This window comes from Pezoporus flaviventris, unplaced genomic scaffold (genome assembly GCF_033815535.1).
Source record: "Pezoporus flaviventris isolate CSIRO_AGI_PZ_B2104156 unplaced genomic scaffold, CSIRO_AGI_Pfla_v1 ptg000045l, whole genome shotgun sequence".
Classification (NCBI taxonomy): Eukaryota; Metazoa; Chordata; class Aves; order Psittaciformes; family Psittacidae; genus Pezoporus; species Pezoporus flaviventris.
The window spans coordinates 8,647,694-8,671,623 of NW_026892593.1; the positions used below are offsets into that span (position 1 = coordinate 8,647,694).

At 40.1% G+C, this 23,930-nt stretch overlaps 1 protein-coding gene across 1 annotated transcript in view; it reads left to right on the forward strand.

Moving 5' to 3' along the window:
- FAM185A (family with sequence similarity 185 member A) overlaps positions 1–23,930 on the forward strand; it is a 41,389-nt gene that overhangs the window by 512 nt on the left and 16,947 nt on the right. Inside the window, exons 2-5 of the mRNA XM_061467375.1 lie at positions 3,838–3,947; positions 8,132–8,224; positions 15,745–15,883; positions 20,811–20,852. Of these exons, the coding sequence (XP_061323359.1) occupies positions 3,838–3,947; positions 8,132–8,224; positions 15,745–15,883; positions 20,811–20,852 (384 nt within the window). The remainder of the gene's footprint in view (positions 1–3,837; positions 3,948–8,131; positions 8,225–15,744; positions 15,884–20,810; positions 20,853–23,930) is intronic.

A 23,930-nucleotide genomic window follows, 5' to 3' on the forward strand; every position in this document is an offset into this window, starting at 1 on the left:
GTGGTGGTCCGCAGAGCCCGGGGGCAGACGGGATCCCTCCGTCCCTCCCTCCGGTGGAGACTAGAAGCGCTCTTGGCAGCGATATTCCTCAATGGCATCATGCCTCCTCCAAGTAAGGAGGTTCAAAACGTCCCTTTTTTCCTGAGTTTCCTGACTTCTTAGGTGTTTAGGTATATAATTTATTGTTGACTTTTTGTCAGCAGTTGTTAAAGCTGAAACTTCTGCCATGAAGTGGTAGTTACAACACTTTTATTTTTGCTCTGACATCTGCCGTTCAGAGGCTGTGCTCAGCAGGGTTGTTGAATCTGCCAGCTCTGGTAGTGGTTGTTTGGCTGAGTGATCAGCCACAGGGATCAAAAAAGCCTGGAAGGCAGCAATACAGATGAATTGACAGGAAGAGCTGCCTTGTCTGGTATAACTCTTGCATTATGTTTTTGTGCACAGGGTATAAAAATCTGTGCAGGGTTTCTGGTATGGGACCCATAAGCAACTTGGGAGAGCAGCTGTAGTGCCTAAAACGAACAAACAACTGTGCTGGACTGATAGTGGCTCTTAAGTTTAGGGAAGGAAAAGGCCAAGCTTGCTAGGACAATGCCCTTCTGAGCAGAGCTTTAGGAAACACTTGACCCAGAGGTACCTGTGTTTACTCACTGATGTGGAAACAAACAGATGATGCTGGAAAAAAGAGATCCTTTGGTTTGCTTCACGTCGTTGTCCAAGACTGCTGCTTTTGTTTCATTTGATGCTCTGCTGCAGTTGTGATATAAGAAATGGTGACTAATCTCATTCTGCTTATGTTTCATCAATGTTATCCATGACTTTTCTAGAGCATGGTGTTCTCTTGGTTACCACTTTTTTAAAGCCTTACGTTGAAGACATTCTGCACCTTTTATCTTCACTTACTTTCCCCTCCCCTTTATCTTGAATTATACTATGTAACCTTTTGGTTTGGTTTTGTTCACACACCCCATCCCTCCCCAACACACACACGCACACACTTCTTTTTCATTTGAAAGGACCTGCATTCTCTTTCAATTTGTAGTCTTACTCATCACTATAATTTACTTCTTGTTTTTTGTTTTGATGTTGGATTTGTTTTAACCCTCTTGATAACTGAAGGGGTGTTTATATATATGTATGTGTTTACCAAAGCTTAAGATCTCTTTTGTTCCCTAGCAACTAATATAGTGAGAAACATTCTGTAAATAAAATTGGGGGGGGTGGGAGAAGGACGGAGGGAGGGAGGTGCTCTCCCTCTCCCTGTTCTCAGCATGCTTTACTTTGTCTATGTTAGAATGGCTGTACTAATTTGTACCATTGTTAAAGATATTTTTTCACCCTGGTTATCCCCAGCAAGGTCTCAGGCTTTAAGTCCAATATGGTAATTTGTCTGAGTGGTACAGTGGTAGACACCACTAGGTGCCCCAGCTGACGCCTGCGGGCAGGAAGGGACCCAGAACGAAGAAATGTCTGAGCCTTTGTACTCAGTGTACTGTCTGTGCACTCCTTGTTGTTATGGTCTTCATGCACCTTGCACACACTTCTTGGTAGAATGATGATCTTTGGTCTGGGGTCTTCTTGTTCCTTATTGAAGATTTTCTCTGTCTCCAGACTGGTCTGTACCTGTTTCTTATCTGGATGGGGGTTGCATCTTCTGCTGATAGTGGCTTCCTTGTCTTCCATTTTGTACTGGCCTCAGGGCCTCCCTTCACCTAACTAAGCAACAGTTCAAGAGAAGTTCGGTCATTTGGGGCTTGTGGCCTAAGGCTTCAGCAATTTTACTCACGCTAAGCAAAGCTACTCAGACACAGAGTTAAAAGAATTCAGCAGACTTAATTTACAACACCATTCCTCCAGTTAGCCCACTGTCCTGTCTCCAGCTGGCATAAACAGATGCTCAGGGAAGAGTAAGAACAGGACAAACATAAGTGATATTTCATCTTGGGTTTTTCTTGGCTGTCAGCTGTTTTCAGCTCATCGGATTTTCTGAGCCTAATACAGCTCAGCACCTCAGTGGATCTCTCTTTCTAGTGTCCACTCAAGTAAACAGTTTCATGATGAGAGCTTCCTGGCAAACTCCATTCCTCTTGGCAGTTTGTTCCACAAGGCATATACCATCCATCCATTCAAGTATCCATTCAGGGATAGATACCACTCAGATGTTTTTGGTCTGATGAAACTGTGTAGGCTTTACCAACATAAAACCTTGTAAAGCTGGCCCTTAAGCCTCTGATGATAGCCACCAGTCCTCTTTGCCAGGTTTTGCACTTTTACATGCCTCAAAGTGTATCTTAGCTTACTTAAACGTAAGAAACATACTGTTTGATTAATGTCTCGGTCACATTAATTCTCTTGAAAGTCTTCCGTGAAGAGGCTAAGAATATAGTTTCTGCAAATAAAACAACTTTCCAGAAAACCTGCTTATCCAGTCCACCTGTTCTAGCCCTCTTAGGGAATTGTTACCTTCTAACACAGTCTGCATCCTTCTTTAAATTTAACCTCTTATCTTACTGTGGTAATAAGGCTTCACTTTAGCAGCAAAAATGAATGTGTTTTAGCTCTGCCTCTTGGATTCTCCTGGCTTGTCAGGTGACAAAACTTCCCTTTGTTGCTAATTGGAGCTCTCAGTCTCTCATCTTCGTGGTTTGTGAACTGCTGCTGTCAAGGTTCCAGCATCTGTCCTGAGCAGCTCTGTGACAGTATTGATCTTCAGCCTCCAGTGTGTCATGGGTCTGCCTTGGGGAATCTTGTTGGCATATACGTTGGCAGATAGTGGAAGTGAAAGAAAGACTCACAGGTACTTAAATGAAGGTTTCTTTGCCAGACAATCTCCTTTTCTTCAGAGAGTGAAAGGCTCACTGTCTGTTAGTCCTTCAGTTACATGTCTTTCAGCAAACACTTTTCTTCTTTCTGCCTTTTATCCTTAGAAGAGCAAACCCACTTGTTTTCTGTCCTGCCTTCACTTTGTGCCAGTTGTTATGGTGGTCATTACTATAAATGATTACTAATATAGTCAGAATCCCCAGACTGCACATTCTCAAACTTCTTCCTTGTTCTTTAAACTTAGGGGTGATCCTGAGTGGCAGAAAAATGCTTTTGCTTTTCCTGTGTGAAGCACTATGAGCCCATAAATTATTCACTTGGTAAGAGTTATCTACAGGACCTAGTGACTTGTTTTTGTGAGTGCCTATGAACAGTAATAAGGTAAGCTGATTCAGACTAGAGGCAAACATGCATCTTCATGCCAGGGGTAAGTCAGGCCTTCCAGAAGCCTAGGGAAGAATGACACATGCAAACACTTCTATACCTGGTTTTGTGTTAGACTGCTTGCTAGTTGAAGCGTCGTAGGTCTAAAAGCAGACCTTTGTATTTGTGCTGTTGAATCTTATTACTCTGTGTGGCCTCAAATAACTTGCCAACCTTTCCACCCCAAACCCCATGTCAGGATATCCAAATGTCTCTGCAGAGTTGCTAATAAAATTGGTGACTGGGGTATGAGGTGGAGTTTGGGAGCAGGTTAATAAGGAAAAGAAAACTACACTGAAGGACCGCACCCTGCTGATTCCTTGCCAGAGGTTACAATCACTGTGCTGCCTTGTTTTCTCTTCAAGGTAGATGGATGTACACAGGCTTATAAAATTTTCAGTGTTGATTGTTGATCGTGACTAGTCATGCAATTGAAACTGTGTAGCCAAGCCTCACAAGAAGGTTCTTTAGTAACAAAGAACCTGCTTTTTTCCCCTACTATTTATAGTTACTATATAAAATAATCAAGTACTATGTTAAATAGATTTGGTTATTCTCATTCTGTTGCTAATAAAACTCTTTTAATTCTAGACTTGGATATCAAAACATCAGGGACTGGCTGCGTGAGGATTCAGAAACTAGAATGTGATAACTGCAAAATAGAAACGGAGAAGGGGACTAGTGTCCTGCAGTCAATAAAGGTACAAAGAGCCCTCCCACACTCCATGCTTTAAGAGGGATCATGGGTGGAATATAGTACCTAAACTTAAATACCAGTTCTGGAGATAAGTACTCTGATATTTCTCAGTGTTACTCTGTGTATAGCACCTCACCTTTATTTATTGCATACAATTACAACACAAAGTTACTAACACAAAATAATGTGCAATCAGAAGTCCAGATACCATTGGTGATAGCCAAAGCCAGCAGAAACAGTGACAGCAGTAAGCCTAATCTTTGTCCCCCTGCCCCTCAACAAAAAAAGAAGATGGACTGGGATTTCCTGTCTAGCTGCATACTTTGCAGTATGTGATTTATTTTTTGTGTGTGTTTTTGGTGTTTTTTTTTTTAATAATTCTGATATGTAAGTGCTATTAACAAACCTAGGTTAATTTTCAATCAGAAGTTACACATTCTGTCCAAAATACCTGGCTGGATTATATCTGGTAAATACTGTACATGTCATGGTCATGACCTTGTTTTTTCAGTCTTTAAGACTTAAGCTTTGCTGACATAGGCTTTTATAGGAATAATCAAAGTATATCTAGACTTAGGTGCTGTTTGGAATCGAATTTAATAATTAGGATTGACTTGCAGGAGTGGGTATAAACTTAGAAAAAAAAAGCGCTTTTCAAATAGTATAGTTCCTAAGTTTAATTTTTTTTTTGAGATATGAAAAGTCTTTCCACATATTCTTTACCGTGGTGTAAAAGATGATTTTATAGCATGCATATGCGAAACTGAATTTAAAGGAGATCTAATATACGAGAAAGCTAGGTTTACTCCATCTTCAGTGAACTATAAATAACTTGGAACTTCCAGATTCTGTATAACTGACCATTTTACTCTTAAAAAGGTAACTGAAATCTAACAAGAAGTTAATAGTACTATATGTATTACTGCTACCTAAAGCTGGTTAAAAATGGCTCTGTTATATAATAATAGCAAACAGCAGTACATGAGAAGCTACATAGTATGAGAAAACAAGGTAGTTTGGCCAGTAATAGTGACAGCATGCATCACAATTGTTAAGATTTATTTGGGGGGGGATGTCATAGAAAAAGAGGATTTTGAGGAAAGATAAGTAATTTTGTGGGCATCTTTTCTCATAAACAGTGTGAGGTATGAATAATGTTGAGTTTTAAAAATGAAAAAGTTCTATTTTCCTTGAGACTTCAAATAGCGATGAAACAATAAACTGAAAAAAAGCCTGCAGAGTCACCAGTCTGGGGCTTTTGAGATCAATTCCTCTGTAGTACTCCACTGGATGAGCTTGGTGTTGCTTCTTTACCTCTGTCAATTTTGAGCTTTCCTCAGTTCAGAAAAATGTCAGAAAAACTACAAGCGTAAAAGACGACCCTTCCCCTGTGCATGCACCTCAATGTGTCCACTTTGCTGGTGACCACAGAAGGCTTCTTTGTTCCCTTTGGCCTCAGATGACAGGAATGGCCTGGTCCCAGAAAGCAAAACAAAGCTTTCGTAGATTAGAAGGCTTTGGCTTTTTTTAGCCCGATTAGTTACCCTGAATATTCTTTTAGGTTAGGAGTATTACAATATCTCTCAGCCATACAACCAACTTTTAGTCTAATGTTATTAAGCACTATAGTTCTAGTAAAGCAACTGTAACTCATTTCTTCTAATATAGGTTCAAGAATTATACTCTGTATTATCAGAGAAGCAGAATTATTAACCCTTGGTTTGGTGGTTTGTTTGTTTGTTTTTTTTCCCAAAGCTGCTGATAATCTTACTGACTAGATTCCATAATGCAGCACAAAAGCTTATTTTTCCTTAGGGAGTGTGCTTACTGAGCAAACTGAAGTGATACTGCCCTCCCCTGGACGCGTTAAAGAGCTGTTTAATGTTGCTCTGCTGTCATGCTGTCCACAAACGTCATTGACTAGCAAAGCAGGAGACTTTATTGTTGAGAGCAATAGGTCGTTGATCAGTGACTTGAATAGTCCTCACATGACCATTTTTTTTTTTATTTAAAGAACACAGGCAAACAGCTTCACAGCTGCTGATTCTTTTACCTTGCCACAAAGTTGTTTGTGTAACTTGTAATTAAAAACTTGATTTTGGGGTATGGTGTCCTTACAAAAGACCTAAAAAATTGACATCCACTTTCCTTAATCATGCATGCTAGCAATATAACAGAAAAGATGAGTATTCTGTATGAGTTTTTTAATGGATTTTTGACTGGTGCTTTTGGTGGGATAGGCATTATCTAGCCAGTGAGATTTGTTGAGGGTTGTTCTATTGAGATCTTTTTGGTGGTGCTTGTTTTGTAATTGGCTAAAGCCCTGTTTACCCTATCCTTTCCAAGTCTGCAGGTCAATTGATTCCAAAAAAGGGCTAGAACTTCTAGGTCTTCTTCAGAGTATTAATTATTCCCGAATTCTTTTCTGAGAAGGCAGTGCCACTGCTTCTTAATTTTTAATCCTGCTTTTTATTACAGTCCATCAGCTTAGCAGTGACATTGGGACCAAGGAGATCCTTGCATTTTGTTTCTATGTTCAGTGGTTACTTCCAGCTTCCTGACTGTGCCAGTGATGACAAGAATTCCAGGTGTCTTCCACACAATCAGTGGAAGACCTGCAATGCTTCCTCACCAGACACCATGTCTGAGCATGATTTGTTAAAGTCCTGTACCACCGTCCTTTCTTTCTTTGAACTGAACAAACTCTTCTGTTTTTCTTTTAACATCTTTGACTTCCTTGGCAGCCTTTTACCTCTTCCTTACTCGGACCTTTTCATGTTGCTAGGAGAAGCCCTGTGACAATTTAGTGTTCCTTACTTTCAGTGAGTGGAATATTCACTTTTAATGAAAAAGCTATTTGATCATTATAACTTGCATCCTCTCAGCAAATCCTGCTGTCTGTTAGGTGTCTTGATGCCTACCTCTGAAAGCTTGTGAGGTTCATGGTTTTGTTTTGGGGTTTATTTTTGTGTGTGTGTTTTGGGTTGTTTGTTTTTTTTTAAGAGATATGCATAGTCTAATAATTCAGGGGGGGAGGGAAGTTGAGACATCTGTATCTTATCAGAACATTTTTGTCCCAAAAACTATATAGAAAAAAAAATCCTTTTATTAAAAAAAAGGAAAGAAAAATTGAGGAAATAAGTGTGTATGTCATGGTTTTATTTTGCTTAACTATCAGTGGCTATACTGATAAGTCACTGCTCTACATTAATTCTTATCTTATGAATTCCCATATTTTCCTGGTGTTATGTGCTTGGAGGATTTGTTCTTTAACCATTGTTACGATAATGTGCCAGATGAAACTGCCTTGAAAGAACTGTGCTGTCTGACTGAGGCATCTAATTTAACTTTATCCTTTTTTTACTCTATATGGAGAGAATCATCTATTATTTGTACAGAAGCTTAACTACACAGCTGAGTTATTTGCAACCTTTAAAAGGTCTGAAGCACTGCTGAAGTCTAGTTGGGGCATTGCATTTTACTCTGAAGACCTGTTTGGATTGTGAAAACCTTGAGATTGTAATGCAGATGTATGCAAAATACCTAATTTGAATTAGTATCTGGAATGAAACACCAGGATCTGGTTCTACTTGCAGGCCTAGGGTTTGCACTGGTATGCACACATAGAGGTTTATGGTTTTACATACTACTCCAAGCATAAGTAGTTTTATAGTATGTTTGTATATCATTGTCCTATAGAATTTTGTGAAACTGTAAGTTTCAGGTCAATGGAAGGCTTCAGTTTGTAAGTTCAGTTCTCACTGCCAGCTTGTTCCTCTTGTGCGTCAGCACTGGGTATGTACATTACCTTGGTTTCTGGATGGAGCATAAATGAAAAACAAAGTTTTCCCTTTCGTTGCCTGCTGCTTTATATACTCAGTGAATGTTTTTCTAGTTATAAAAACCCAAACCAACCACCCAGAAAAACCACTTGTATTGAGAGTAAAAGGTTCCTCAGCATCCTTCTTTCCCTTGTGTTTCTGGTTATAAAGAAAGGTGATTGGTTTTCAGTTTGACTACATTGGAAATAATCAAACACATTTGGCGATAACTTGAGGAGAAGGCTTCACAGTAAAATGGAGTTTGTGATCCAAGGTGATTATTGTGGTACAGCTTGAAAACCAAGATAATCAAGATAGAATCTTGTTATGATTATCCTAACCATAGGATTTTTGAACTTTTTTCCAGAGCCATAAAATAGATATACGGACAAACGGTGGCAAAGTAATTGGTCTTGGAACACTTTATGGAAATACAGATATTCATGCAACAGAGAAGGGTGTAAGTAAGATGTAAAACTTTCTCTTTGGCTTATTGAGCTTCTCTGCATAATGACTAAATTTTCAAGAATGTGCTGAAGGGTGTGTAGTGACCCTCACTGTCTGTCATTTCACTGTTAACTGACAGTTGTCTAATTATACTATCTTATGCTTAATTTGGAATAGTGAACAGGCTGCACAGAAAGAGCAGTAAGAAGCATGTGATCATTCCATCAGCACAGAGGCATTGCTAGCTGATACAGCTCATTAGCTTTAATTCTGTAACCCTCACAACACTCTTAAACATTTTATGTGGCTGGTATCTAGACATCTGGATTCTGCAGTAGGCCCATTAATTTATTTTAGTGTCTCGTTAATAGTGGCTCAATATTTGTCCATGCTGTAAACTTCCAGCATTATATGATTGTAAGAACGGGAGAGTAGAAGGTTTTGTATCTTTCTTTGTAGTTGAGGAAATAAAATCACATGTAATCTTGTTATGAGGTGCAGTGAGAAGAATGAACAGGAAAAGTTCTGTAGAGAAGTAGCTGGCTTTTTTCAGCAGATGGCAGTATGAGACAAATGTCATATTACTCTAATCTCATTTTGCTTCTTGGAATAAATAGTCAATTCTCTATTATTTAAAATTATGTAGAACTGGGCTCCCTTACATAATACTACAGTTCTCATATCCAGTCTGGTTTTTAGGCTCAACTTGAATTTTTAAGCGTTGTAATGTCTATGCAACTGGTTGCATCAGGATTATTACATCTGAGCCAGCATTATATGAATATGTGGAGCCAAGCCAAATCTAGAAGTAGCTTAGATGCATGCAGTACTCTCTCAGAATCAATAGGTATCCTTAAACTCAGCAACTCTGGGAAGAATTGGAAAGAATGCAGGTAGCTTTCCCTCGCCAAGGATAGAATTGAGACCAAGCTGTTAAGTTCTAGGAGTCCAAAACAGCCTCTGTGAAGTGCTGTTTGGCACTGTTTTATGTAGATTGTGTTCTGAGATCATATGTTCTGAGATCATGTGACATAGAGCCAGCTGTGAGCTGTTCTTAAGGTCCTGCTGTAAACTAAGCAACTTGGCATTGGATTTTCCAAGAACTGTTAATGTTTCATTACCTGCATTTTTGGAGTGGGTGCTAGCCTGTGTTTTATGTACAAAGGAGCTAGAGACTGTTGTACCTGTACTGTTGTTGGGGGTTGTTTAGCCTGGGGAAAAGGAGGCTCAGGGGAGACGTTATTGCTCTCTACAACAGTCTGAAAAGAGGTTGTAGTGAGAATGGTATCTAACTTTTTCCTAAGTAATGAGTAATAGGATGAGAGGAAATGGCCTCAAGTTGTTTAGATTGGATGTCAGGAATTCTTCATCTAGAAGGTTGTCAAGCATTGGAACAGGCTGCCTAGGGAAGTGATTGAGTCACCATCCCTGAAGGTATGTGAAAGACTTGTAGATGTGGTACTCTAGTGTCGTGGTTTAAACCCAGTCAGGTAACTCATTCACTCACTTCCCCCCCTTTCTTGCCTTCCCCCTACTCCCGGAGGGACGGAGAGGAGAATCGAAAAGAATGCAACACCCACGGGTTGAGATAAGAACAGTTTAGTAACTAAGGTATAACACAAATCACTACTGCTACCACCAATAATAACAACGATAAAGGAAATAACAAGGGAAGAGAATACAACACCTCAGCACCAGCTGACCGATAACTCGCCCCCCAAGCCCCACCAAGCTCTGACCGATACCTCCTCCAACCCTGCAGTCTCCCAGCACTTCCGTCTAACTCCCAGTTACATCCTGGGCATGACGTGCTGTGGTATGGAATACCTCTTTGGTCAGTTTGGGTCAGGTGTCCTGTCTCTGCTTCCTCCTGGCTTCCCCTCCTCCCTGGCAGAGCATGAGGCTCACAAAGTCCTTGGCCAAACCAAAAGATCGCTATCAGCTCTGTTCCTGAGATGAAAGTCAAAACACTGCACTGCACCAGCTACCAAGGAGGAGAAACATGACTGCTACTGCTGAACCCAGGACATTATCCACCCCTTATTCCATACCATTCACGTCATGCTCAGATCCCACATTTTCAATACACCCATCACTCCACTCTTATCTATGTGCATGGACCAGTAGCTATAAAGCTGCTGAGTCCATCTGGTCCATGATGTCAGGCTCCATCTCTTGTAACAGTCTTCCAGAGCAGGAGAGACTGTGTGTAGTGTTCACACTCATGAATAACCTGGGCAATAGTGTCCATTGCTAAGTCCACCCCTCGATCATGAGTCCATCTCTGTGTTGCATCTTTGCTCTGATGGCCTGAAGTGCCATGGGCCCACCAGGCTTAAAATAATTCACTGTCCCCTTCAGCAGTTTCTGCAGCTTGTTGCCGGGCACTCCATACAGCTGCCTTCCATCTCCAACGCTTCCAAAGCACTGGAGGGGCCCAGTGGACTAGATACTTGCCCATACTGTCCCACACACCCTGCCACTCATGACTGTCCAGCCTTGGGGAAAACCTCTTGGTCCCCCTATATTGTCGTCTAACCCCAGACAAGACCCAAACCTGACTCTGCTTAACTTTTGAGATCAGACAAAATGGTTGTGGGTAGAACACAGTCTGTGTGTGTGCCAACATGCTGATCCCCATCACAATCAGCAGGCAGGTCCCAAGGATACCCAAAGGCCATTCAAAACCTTCAGAACTCTCAGTTGATGCTGCTGTACTTGTCACTGGGGCTGGTGTAGCTGCTGTGCTTGCCGGCTCTCCCACCACCAGCTTCTCTTTTCCTGAGTCCAGCTCTTCCTCCTCTGCCTTGCTGGGAAATGCTGCGTGGTCTCCTGCATCCTCCTGGGGCTCGGCGGGCGGCTGCCGGGGAATGCTCTCGGCCGTCGCGGGGCTGGGCTCGGCCGCGGGACTCGGCTCCTCCGCGGGGCTCGGCTCTTCCGCGGGGCTCGGCTCCTCCACCGCCTTCTCCCGCTGCTCGGCAGCCGCTTCCTTCTGCTCCTCGACCGCCCCGACCTCCTCCACCGGCAGCCGTCCCCTCGCGGCCTCCGGCCCCGCTCCCGCCGCCGCTTGGTCCCCGGGGCCGCTCTCCCGGGCCGGTTCGGCTGCCGCCGGCTCCCGGGGCCGCTCCCCCTCGGCTCCCCGCAGCCTCACGAAGATGGAGAGTAGGGCGAGGGCCAAGACGGTGAAGAGCAGCCGGACGGCCAGGTACAAGTCCACGGCCACGTCCGTCCCGCCCTGCTGCTGGAGCCCGCCCGTATTACAAGCCATTGCCATAAAGCACAGTGAGACAAGAACCTTAGCCCAGGCCCCACACTTGATAAACACTAACACAGCAAATACCGGCTCTAAGTAAGTTACAACATTCTGAAGCTGTGAGATCAAGAGAAACAACTCTGAGAGCCAATAAATCAGCATTGTGACGAGTGACTATTAATCCAGTCAGATCTGTCGTTATCTCAACCCTTCATGCCCCACGTTGGGCGCCAAAAAAAAGTGTCGTGGTTTAAACCCAGTCAGGTAACTCGTTCACTCACCCCCTCCCCCTACTCCCAGAGGGATGGAGAGGAGAATCGAAAAGAATGCAACTCCCACAGGTTGAGATAAGAACAGTTTAGTAACTAAGGTATAACACAAATCACTATTGCTACCACCAATGATAACAACGATAAAGGAAATAACAAGGGAAGAGAATACAACACCTCAGCACCAGCTGACCGATAACTCGCCCCCCAAGCCCGACCAAGCTCCGACCGATACCTCCTCCAACCCTGCAGTCTCCCAGCCCTTCCGGCTAACTCCCAGTTACATCCTGGGCATGACGTGCTGTGGTATGGAATACCTCTTTGGTCAGTTTGGGTCAGGTGTCCTGTCTCTGCTTCCTCCTGGCTTCCCTTCCTCCCTGGCAGAGCATGAGGCTCACAAAGTCCTTGGCCAAACCAAAACATCATTGTTATCAGCTCTGTTCCTGAGACGAAAGTCAAAACACTGCACTGCACCAGCTACCAAGGAGGAGAAACATGACTGCTACTGCTGAACCCAGGACATCTAGGTACATCTAGGAGATGGTTTAGTGCTGGGTTAATGGTTGGACTTAATGGTCTTAATCATTTAGGCTGGAAAAGACCATTCTATAATTGATATATTTTCATGAACATTATTGCATCCCAGCAAGACCTCCCACCATAAAGCAGAGTGGGTAAGGCCTCACTGTGGTATGACCTGATGATGCCATAATTGGATTAATCAGTTCTAATTCATTGGCAGTTCCATTGGGACTATTAGTAGTTAGTGGAGTTAGGATCTGTCCTAAGCCATTAACAGCCACAGGGAGTAGAATAGGGCAGAGGTAGTCTACACTGTTCTGGATGTATCCTCCATCTTCCCAGAAAGGGTTTCTGTTGGAAGGATCTGAAAACTGGCATCCTTGCTTTCTACCAGTGAATAAGACTGAATGATTCCTGTGGAGTCATGCTGCTCACACATACTGGCATGGTAGTGGTCTTTAGAGTTGTGCTGTTAGTCATTTGTCCCAAAGTAGTTTGTTACTCCAGTGCAGTGCATAGCGTTCATTTCAAGTAGCATCTCACTGGAGTTGCTAAAAACAAGTGGATGGTAGAAAAATAATTAGATCTGCATTTACATGAAAATATTTCATGAGAATGAAAAATACAGTTACTTTGCTCTGAGTCTTTGCATGCTGTTGTCCTTTTGAAACAATAAAACAGACTTCATGCAGATTGAGTTGGGCTTCTTTGTGATCATAAGTACAAATATTGCTAGAATTCACTCTTAGAATTGTAAAGTTGTAGTAACTTCAGTGAAATAAATTATTTTAACAAGAATTTACAGCTGTGGAACAATCTTTTGGCTTATGTTGTTCAACTTCCTAATAACAAACTGCTGTATAGTTAGGAAGGACAGAGTGAGATTTCTTTTCTCAATTGACCACTCATGTTAACAGATCAACCTTACATCTCCTGTGTGTGTTTGTATGAGATGTTTCTTAAACCAGTTGTAGTCATCATTATGTAATTATGACTCTGTAGGCATTTCCAGCCCCCTCCTGAAGGTGGGGAGGGAAAGGATGTGGTAAAAGGCACGAAGCACTTGGGAAACAGAATATTTTTAAGGGAGAAAATGAAGAAGGCACTAGTAAAATATTTGAGCAAGGATGGCACAAAAAGGAAGGCCAAGAAGAGGAATATGTGGGGAAGATGATGTTTATGTCTTAGTTAAACATAGCAAGATGTGTTCAGGTGCAAACCCAAACATTCTCAGTCTGATTTATGAAGATAGACTGACACTTTAAGGGGTAAGAAACTGGAACTTAAGCATGTGGTCAGTCTCAGTAACTACAATCTCCCAAGGCTCTACTCTCAAGGGGAGGAATTTTTCCAGAAAACCTAGTGGTTCAGTGGACAAAAATAATCAAATTTGTTTGACTGGGGAATCATTAGCTAATCTGTGCCGCAGGGACTTTTCTATAGTGCTTATTTAACAGAGCCAAACAGCTATGTTCTGCCAAAAATTCATAAAAGTTTAAGAATTTGGGGTTGAAAACATAGTCTCAGTAAAAAATAATCCCATTTTTTTTACACTTTTCCTATCTAGGATACATTTTTAGTTTTATACTTGAGCAGTCCAACTCCCCTATCTTATTTCAGTTATTCTGAAACAAATCTTCATTGTATTGGTGGTTGGTTTTGCTTTATTTTTTTATAGTATGTATGTAAATTATTGTAAGTTAATGTGTCTTGTTACATTCTTGGAGACCTACTTGATGGTGTAACATCAACTTTTCCTGTAATTTTCTTTACTAATTGATTTTCTTTACTGTAAGGGTGGTGAGGCATCGAAATGGGCTTCCCAAGGAAGCTGTGAATGCTCCATCCCTGGCGATGTTCAAAGCTGGATTGGACAGAGCCTTGGGTGACATGGTTTAATGTGAGGTGTCCCTGCCATGGCATCAGAGAGATGATCTTAAGGTCCTTTCCAACCCTAACTATTCTATGATCACGTCTTGAGACAGTAGTCCAGTCAGTATTCTTATGTGAGAAGATGGTGTAAAGCTCAGTATGCATGGATTGGTATGGTCACAGTGTAATTTGATTGACATACAGTCCATACTAAACCAGCCTCTTTGGCTCACGTTTTGGGGCACAGTACAGCATGGATTTTGTGAAACACTAGTTGCTGTTTGTCAGAATACCTCATACTTAATCCATAGCTTATTCTTTATGTAATAAAACACAGGAAGGGTCAGCAGACTTTTGTATGAACTTTTTTTCCACAAGATGACAATGCTAAAATGAAGTGGATTGAAAGTGTTAAGTATGAACTGTTGAATGATTGCATCGTAAATCACATTTAACTGGGGAATAATACGAGTTCAATTCATAAGGTAGCTGCATAATCATGTAATTTCCTCTGTTTTTTTCAGATAGGTTGTCACATGACTAGTTACTGGCAGACAGATGAAAGCGTAGAATCATAGAATGGTTAGGGTTGGAAAGGACCTTCAGATCATCTAGTTCCACCCCCCCTGTCATGGGCAGGGATATCTCGCACTAGACCATGTCACGCAAGGCTCTATCTAACCTGGCCTTGAACACTGACAGGGATGAAGCATTTGCCATGTCTTTGGGCAACCTGTTCAAGTGCCTCACCCCCCTTGCAGTAAACAACTTCCTTATATCTAACCTGACCTTCCCCTGTTTTAGTTTAAACCCATTACACCATGTCCTATTGTTACAATTCCTGAGAGTCCCTCTCTGGCATCCTTGTAGGCCCCCTTCAGATACTGGAAGGCTGCCATGAGGTCTCGATGCATTTATCACCTTTTATTTTCCAAATCTGTCCATAATGCAACTTTTCAAATCTTATCCTTCATCTCCATTTCTATTGAAAAGAAGTCAAAATGGATATCTATCCCTCATTTTCAAGGCTTTGTATAGCTTAAGGCTTAAGTCCAAGAATAGAGGCCTGAGTAACTGAGATAATATGAGCAACTATACTGAGGAAAACTGCAGCTGTGGCTTTTTTTGCAAACCTTCACCAAAGCTATGTCTATAAAGTGACCTAGTTAAAAATCTGTGTAAATTGCTCTATGTAACAAAGGCAGTGGATGTTTCAGTATGTGGTGACAGAAAACTGATTATCAAAGCTTCAAGCATCATAATGCTGCATGAATGTTGTGTCTTCATTATTACAGCTAATCTGTTTGTTTACTTCTAAAAATTAAGTGATTTTTCTTAAAAATAGATCATTTTGTGACTGTTTGGGTTCTTCACCTGTATGACTTACGTAGTAATTCATTGGAATGTTGTAATGAATCATTAACTTTCTGGTCAGAGCTCTTGGTTGTAAAGCTGTTTTGTTTTGTCTTGTGTAGCTTTTAACTGAGAACATGACTCTGTTCTGAACCAACAACTGCTTTCCATTTGTTTTGCCTCTAAATACTATTACTTCCCTATGCCTTTTCAAACTGTGATGCCAGGTTTTCCATTATGTTTATTTAAGTTTATTTCTCATAGAGTGTGAATATAGAGAAGCTGCAGGGGACATCCATCAACATATCTACTGAAGATGGGCTGCTGAAAACAAAGTATCTCTATGCAGAATCATCACGTCTGTCTTCAGTAGCTGGTGATATTCTGCTGGGAAGTATTCATGGTAAGAAGAAAATACTGAGCAAATTTGTCTGCTTTGAAGGTGTACATAATGTTCACTGTAACAAATGGACTAATACTATAGACTGTTACTAAATCAACTGTGCACAGTGTATGAACAAAACAGTTCTGTCTGTTAGGGGCAGACTTGAAAATAACTAACTTATATATAGTATGCTGCATTTATTTGTTTTTAAAACAACTTTGTAAGCATACTTATGAAATAGCAAAAAGTGTATTTTGTAGGAGAGAAACATAACACATACTAAGGATGTAAAACTATTTTAAAATTCAGCAATGAAAATTATACGTAGTAAAGAGGTTTTTCTTCCCCTCTCTCCGTCCTTTCTTCATAGAAGAAGTAGCTCTTACTGCATCTGCTAAGAAGTATGGTTGCATTTAGTTTTTAGCAGAAAATGGTCTCTGTCTCTGCTGGCACGCTATACTAATAGAGTGGTGACAGTTTCTGTTCTGTGATTGGGAGTGTGAGGAAGGTCTCTAATCCATCCACCTTTTAATGTCCTTCACCTAGAACTAAAACTAACTTGATAATCTTTTATTTAAACAGCACTCAAGGTTAGAAGCTGGTGTGGTTTTCTAGTTTAACAAAGTTCCCACTGAATTCTGCCTGTGCTGTAGTGTGGGTTTGGTGATTTAACATCAAGTAAAACAAACTGGGGGATGTAGAATAGAATCATAGAATAGTTAGGGTTGGAAAGGACCCCAAGATCATCTAGTTCCAACCCCCTGCCATGGGCAGGGACATCTCACACTAAACCAGGTCACCCAATGTGACAAACGAGTGTAACAATGTACAAAGAGTGAAAATTACTGGGGTCAGTCAGAGTTCCAGATTTACAACTTTATGCCTTAGAAGCAATTTGCTGCAATTTTGTAGCAGTTTTGTGTTGTCATCTTGAGAAATGACTCTTCCTTAAAGGAGCAAGTCCTTTGTCCATTTATAGTAAATTTAAGAATTGTTTCTAAACCTGTTAGGTAAAGTTCACTTCAACATGCATAGGTAGAAATAACTTTTTCATGTTATTGAATTTTTTTAACATGTAGTCTGTATTGTTACATGTACTTCTGTCTCAGCTATTTTGGTTTGGTTTTTATAACTTCAAACCCATATAATGATGTTGCGAGCTGATCAGTGTGTGGGCATGGTCATGCCTCAGTGCACAGCCAAAAGCTTATTTTGACAAAAATGATTAACTGCTGTAGTTGGTGACTTCCTTAGTAATGCCTCATTGTCATCTAGCTGAAGAGCAATATGAAAACAAATAGAATTGTGTCCAAATTACACAGACGTTTCTTATGTCACTTCAGGATTATTTTTATGAGCTCTCTATGAAATGGGTCTGGAACACCTAATGTTATTTTAGCTGTTTCTTTTCAAAACAATTGCACACTAACATTAGCTTGGCTCTTCTATTTTTCCAGAAAAAATATCCTGCAAAACATGCTCCTCAGTTATATTTTAATAGTAAAAGCAAATACTTTTAAAGTATTTTAAATTATTATATTACATATATATATGCACACAAATGCATAAATACTGATGGAAAAGATAAACTCCTTTCATAATTTTATGTTAGAAAACAAGTGGCCACTTCTGGTTTTTGCTCATAAGGTAGCGTAGTTTGGTTTGTAAACGCTTGGAAAGATTGTTTCTTGGGCAGTTAAGTCCACTGTTTCCTTATAGCTGACAGGATGCTGGTACTATAGTTGGCAGTAGTATGCTTCTCAATACCCTTCTCTGACCTCACCTCAGTACCTCAGTGTCTTTTTTGACTGGGAAGACCCAAATTGGACACAAAATTCTCTTATGAGACTGCATTTGAAGTATTACGTGCTGGATATGCTTATCATACAGGTAGTGATTCGTGCAGAAGTTGGTGTATATCACAATGCCAGGTCCTTACCTGCAAAGCTTCTTTGCAAACAGCAAGTACTCAGCTTTCACTGCCTTACAGGGTTGTTTTGTCTCACGTGACAGACTTTGTTTGCTTTTGATCTGTTCTTCTGTCATAGTCTAGTAACTATTTCAATATAAGAGAATCACACTGGAAAACACAGTTACTGAAGTTACTTTATGTATTTACATGCTAATTAATAAATAGGAAAAGGTGACCATATAGCTGCCTTATAGTGACCTGCATAAGATGAAGCAGAAAATGTGCAATGTTTTGAAGGTAGAATGGTATAATGCTTGAGCTTGGCATTCCGTAATCCCTTCTGAAAAGAATCCGATATACCAAAGCATGTTCCATAAATTTCATTTCCTATGTTTCTGGATTTCAGTGATCGTGGGATTGTAGAAATTAACTTCATTCCTTTTTAGGCATGACTGTACTTTAGCCTGAAATTTAAAATGCAAAGTCAAAGTGGTAAAAAGCTGTGTGGTGGTTTGTTTCTTCTGTGCATCTGAATCATGCCATCTTGAGAGCTTTCAAAACAAATGGAAAGAATGGAAATAATACAGTGTGAAGTGATGCCTTTATTTATATCCCAAAAGCCATCTCTTGCTCCAGCCCTATGCTGATCCTGTCTTCCAGGAGTTTGAAGTAGTTTGAAGTTTTATAGTGTTTGTGGAGAAGCTTATACATAATAGAAAAGATAAGTATTTCTTCAGAAGCAATCCAAGAACCAAGCCACTGTCATCAATATTCTGTTAAAACTATTATATTTTGGACTTTATAGTATTGTGCTACAGTGCTTAAGTCAGTTGGGTATAAGAATCAAGCTAGTAATTACCTCTGGTCAGCTTTCTCTTTGTCCTTGATGTGACCAAAAAGATGCTTGGCTAGCTTAAAAATTGTAAGCATTGGCCTTTATGGGACCACTGCACGGTCATAACACAGCAGGCTATTCCTATCTGCTTTAAAACCAACATTTTTTAGCTAAATATTTGAAGTGAGCCTATCACACTAATATGTTTTGGGTTTTTTTTGCAGCATTAGTTGTATCTGCCATTTAAGTTTGGGGTTAATAGGAGTTTGATTTCAACATGTTTTAATATTTTTCAAGGACCTGCTTATTAAAACAGAAAGCAAAAAACCCCAGAAAAACAAAGAGCAAACCAGAAATCCCCAAGTCCCAGGGGCTATATGCAGGCAGAGTGTAATCAAGCTTCAGCTCCATGGAAGCTGCTAGCTGACAAAACCAAAGGCTTTTTTGTAGCTTGTACAAAAATAAGTACTAGTCATGATAATATAGGGAAAAGGGTGGGGTAATTATAGTGTGTCTCTTAATAACAGCAAATGGTAAAGCCAAACGTCTTTCAGGTTCATTTAAATACGGTTTTGTTTCAACTGATTTTTCAGAAGCCGTAAGTATTTTGTGCAGTGTGTGCTTGAAATGATGAATTGAAGACTATTGATATTAGGCTGCTTTTCTAGCTTTCAGCCCACAGACCACTAAGAAAAGCACTACAGGTCACATGCAGTGGAATGCATTTTACCCTAATGGTTGTTTGCCACTCTGTAATTACAGAAGATAGGAGCAAAGCTTGACCCACATGCCATTTTTAAAGGCCAGTTCTGAAAGATCTGAAAATTGTTGTGAATAATGTGCATTACTAACTTGGACTTGGTTACTATTATCAACCTTTTATTTTGCAATCTGTCCTCCTGGGAGGATGAGAGTGTGGCAGGAATGACATGTTGTGGTTTAGTTTTTAAAATTAAAGCATTTGTTGAGGCAGTTTTTTTTTCTGCAATTTTTTTCTGCTGTAGACCACTGATTTCTTTGCCTATCTTTAAAGTCTGTTTTTTCTATGACTCAGTGATAGCCATTTGCATAGACAGGTATAACATTAGAAAATCATTTACATTCATAGAAAACGGAAGACATCTGTCCATGGTCACTAGCTTTATCCTTTTACTGGGAAAAAGTAACGGCTGTAATGGGTGACATGGTTTAGTGTGAGGTGTCCCTGCCCATGGCAGAGGCGTTGGAGCTAGATGGTCTTAAGGTCCTTTCCAACCCTAGCTATTCTATGATTCAATTATACATGTGTAGCATACATGTGTAACTATGAAAGTTACTACAAACTTTGTTAGTAGGTGTAGATGGATTTTCTGTTACGAGGTACTTCTGTCATCCTTTCAGATTCTCTTGGTTCCATAGATAAAGGGGAAGACTATTCATCTTGAGATTTTTGAGGCTAACCAGTGCCTGTTCAGACTAATTCAAGTTCACTGGGAGACCATTCTGTGTTCTGCATTACTCGCTTTTGTTCTCTGGTTTCTCCAGTGCACTCAGATTTCACTGAAGTCAGTGAAAAGCATTGACAAAGAGATCATCATGCACATGAGAATAAATTTGGAGGGAATAGGTAAAGTTCAGTAAGTCCGGGAAGCAGCCTTTTCAGAAAAAGAAAGGAAAACAAGTAACCAACTCGTCCTCAGAGCGGGGCAGGGGGAATATATGTGCGCCTATATCTATAGACACACATATTTGTGTATGTGTCTGTGTCTTACCTATCTATATAAATAAAAGGGGAAAATAGGGACTGTTTGTGTTACTAATCCTGTTGAGCTATTTAAATCATCCATAGTGCTGTCGCAGGCATCAGAGAAACATGCAAAAATTTGGCCCAAAATAAAATACAAAAATACTGTGCTTTAGCCTCACAGTGCATCTCTGCTTTTCTTTCTTGCATCCAGTCTGTGTCTTTAAGCTTTACTCAGTGTTTTTCTCATCTGGAATCAATTCACTGTTACCCACATGTGTTGAGATTTTTTGTTTGTAAAGCAATAATATTCAAGCAATATATCTGGTGTGTGCTATTTTGCTTCTATATGCAAATGAGAGATACTACTACAACTGCAATGCCCTTGTATAGGTCCCCATTACTTTAGCCTTTGTTACAATTTCAGAAAGCAGTTAAATATGCTTTTAATGTTTTTTCCTTCTCTTCTTAATAGGTAACACCAGCCTTCAGACCAAAACTGGGAGTATTACAGTAGGTAGGTTCTGCCTTCTCTTAGAGATACCTCTTTTTCTCCCTCTTTCCTTCTCCTTTTTAAAAGCCAAATGTTCACAGGGAAAGTAAAGAGGCAATTCCTTACAGATGTTTCTGTCCTATTTTCAATAGCACTGATAGCTGTGCAGCTGAAGGAGATTCTTTCCAAACTTCGCTGTCAGCCTTTTGCAGTTGGGCAACTCAAACTGTCTCACATCTGATACCATGGTACTTACTGGGCTTTGCGCAAATCACACTGAATCTAGGTGCCATCTTCTAGATTAAGATGTGATAAAAAGACACAAGAAAACAGTAACTAAAAGGACACAAGAAATGCAATAATTTTGCCTTTAGCCTAGTTCTCTTGCATTCGTTGATATCGATGACTGGCTGTGTTTGATTTTTATATCACAAAGCACTGATCATTGATGTGTTACATATTTGAGGAGGGGAAGCTTGAGATAATAGTAATAGTCTCCAAACTATTCTACTGATCTTTGTTTTCCCTTCAGAAATAATAATGGCTCATAAATTTTCTTTCGGGAACTTGAGCAGGATATACAACAGGATAACTAGGAGTTATCAATTATGGTACCTATTGTATCAGTTGCATTTTTGTAGTACCTCAACACAAAAGTAAAAAACTCAAATCCTGGTTATTTCTATGACAGAAAATTGAAGTAACGATCATAGACAAGGCTCAGTGACTCCTGAATATAAGAAGAAGGATTTCCCATTCTGTAAATAAATTGATTATGGGTCCAAATCTCAAAGGCTTCTGCTAATGGTAGTAACCATAGTCACTCATTGACCACTGTGCAGGGACAATCTGTACTGTTACAACTCTTCTTATGTTTCTGAGCATTCTATATTAACTTTCCTGGAAAATGAATGCGATACACATTCTTATGAGTTAGTCATTAAACCACAGAATTAAATTAAGCTTGCTAGTCTGTTTTTCTTTCTTTTAAATAAACTCAGAGTATGAAGAGTGTTTAAATAAAGGTTTCTTACCACAGGAGATAGCTTTTTCTGTCAACTACATGGTAATAATTTTCCTTAATTAACCAGGTTCCACTTAAATATTAAGACACATCTAAGAGTTGAATAAATTTGAGTTTCAGTACTGAAAGCACTAGTTAGACTTAATCTTTTCCTGAAGAGCATTAAACATACTTTAGATTTTTATGTTTTTTTCCAAAGATAAAAGACTTCTAACATTCAGTGGTTCAACTCTAAACTTGAAAAAGAAAATGTAAAGTTTTAAGTGGAAGGTTTTTGTATATGACAAACACATGCTACAAGGTAGCTTGTTGATTGTCAGGAGACCTGACAGGGACTTTTTTGATAGAAATAGGAAGAACAAAACAAAATCTTCCAACTTCCTTGGCTGGGTTTTCATAGGGATGTGGTTATTTACTTCACTGGAGATAGAATTTTATCAGTTTGGAGAAAAAATCAGTTTGGGGATGTATCCTTTGCTTTTGAAAGATTTATTTACAAGTCAAACTTGAGAGTGATGGATTTTTTTTTTCTTCAAAATGTTTTAGGGAAACTATAAGCTGCTTGCTTGACAGTTTCTTATGCTTGTAAAATTCTGCATTAAAAAAAGGAAACCAGTGCTCTTCTCTAATCTTCTGCTTTTGTTATTATTCATAGAATATTTTTACTTTATTTTGGTGTTATTAGTCACTGACATTGTTTTCCAACCCTGTATTAGAAGCTTCCTACTTGTATCAGATGTTCTGTGGACTTTGAATGACTTCATAGTTTGAAACAACCAGAGCTATTTTTACTTCTAGTTTAAGTTGTGATTGCTCCATCCCTGGCAGTGTTGAAGGTGCCAGGTTGGACAGAGTCTTGGGTGAAACGGTTTGGTGTGTGGTATTCCAGCCCATGGCTAGGGGGATTGGAACTAGATGATCTTCAGGTCCTTTCTAACCCAAACCATTCTGTGATTCTAAGTTGCTATTTAAACTAGTCATTATAAATCTGAATTATCTTAGAAAGAGTAACTGAGTACTTCGTGTTTAGAACTAGCTTAATCTTCTAAGTTTTTATTCAGTAAATTCATAGGAAAACTCGGGTTGGAAGAGACCTCAGGAAGTTGCAGAAACATAGAATGTTTGAGGTTGGAAGGGACTTCTAGAGGTCATCGTGTTCAGCTCCCTTAATCAAGCAGTCTCTAATCCCCAGCCTCTTGCTCAAAGCCATGTAAGCTGTGAGGTTGCTCAGGACTTTATCCCATGGTTTGGAAAATCTCCAAGGATGGAGACTGTACAGCCACTCTGACAAACTGCTTGGTTGTCCTCAGGGTTGAAAAGATTATTCCTTCTATCCAAACTAAAGCTCTCTTTTTTTCAATAGATTTTTGGTCTGCCATGCTCTCATCATGCACCACTCTGAGGAGTCTGGCTTTGTATTCTTGATCACCTCCTTGCAGATATCAGGGGGCTGCTGTCAGGTCCTGAAGCAATCTGTTCTCCAGGCTGGGCAAGCCCTTCCCTATCAGGAGAGGCTGAGGAGTGGGGTGTTCCATAGCCTGCCTATGTTGATGCTTCTCTGCTGGATTTACTCCAGTTTATTGATGCCTGTCCTCTTTTGGGAGCCCCAACACTGGATGCTGTGTTCTAGGTGTAGTGTAATAAGTGCTGAGTAGAGCGGCATAATCCCTCCCCTTAATAACTGCTTAATAACTGGCCATGCTTCAGTTAATACTGCCAAGGATACTATTTGACTTCTTTTGTGCCAGGGCACGCTGCTGGCTCATGTTCGGTCCTGCTAGAGTTTGCTTATTTCTCAGTGTTATTGGTATGGTCTAATTATGTATTCTCTACTTTGCTGCCAAGACAAATTTTCCCCTACCAGCTCCAAAACCCATGGCTTTTCCTTACTGGATTATTTACATTTATCCCAGTTATTCATTGTAGAAATGAATCTTCTGTAGTCAGAAATCACAGAGCTTATGGTGGTTGTTTTGGAGGGGAAGATTGTTCTTAACCAGCTTATGGGCAGCAGGGACTTATTCTGGCAAGGAAAAAGTAGAGACATACAGCTAAGTGGTTTGCAGAAATGGTTAACA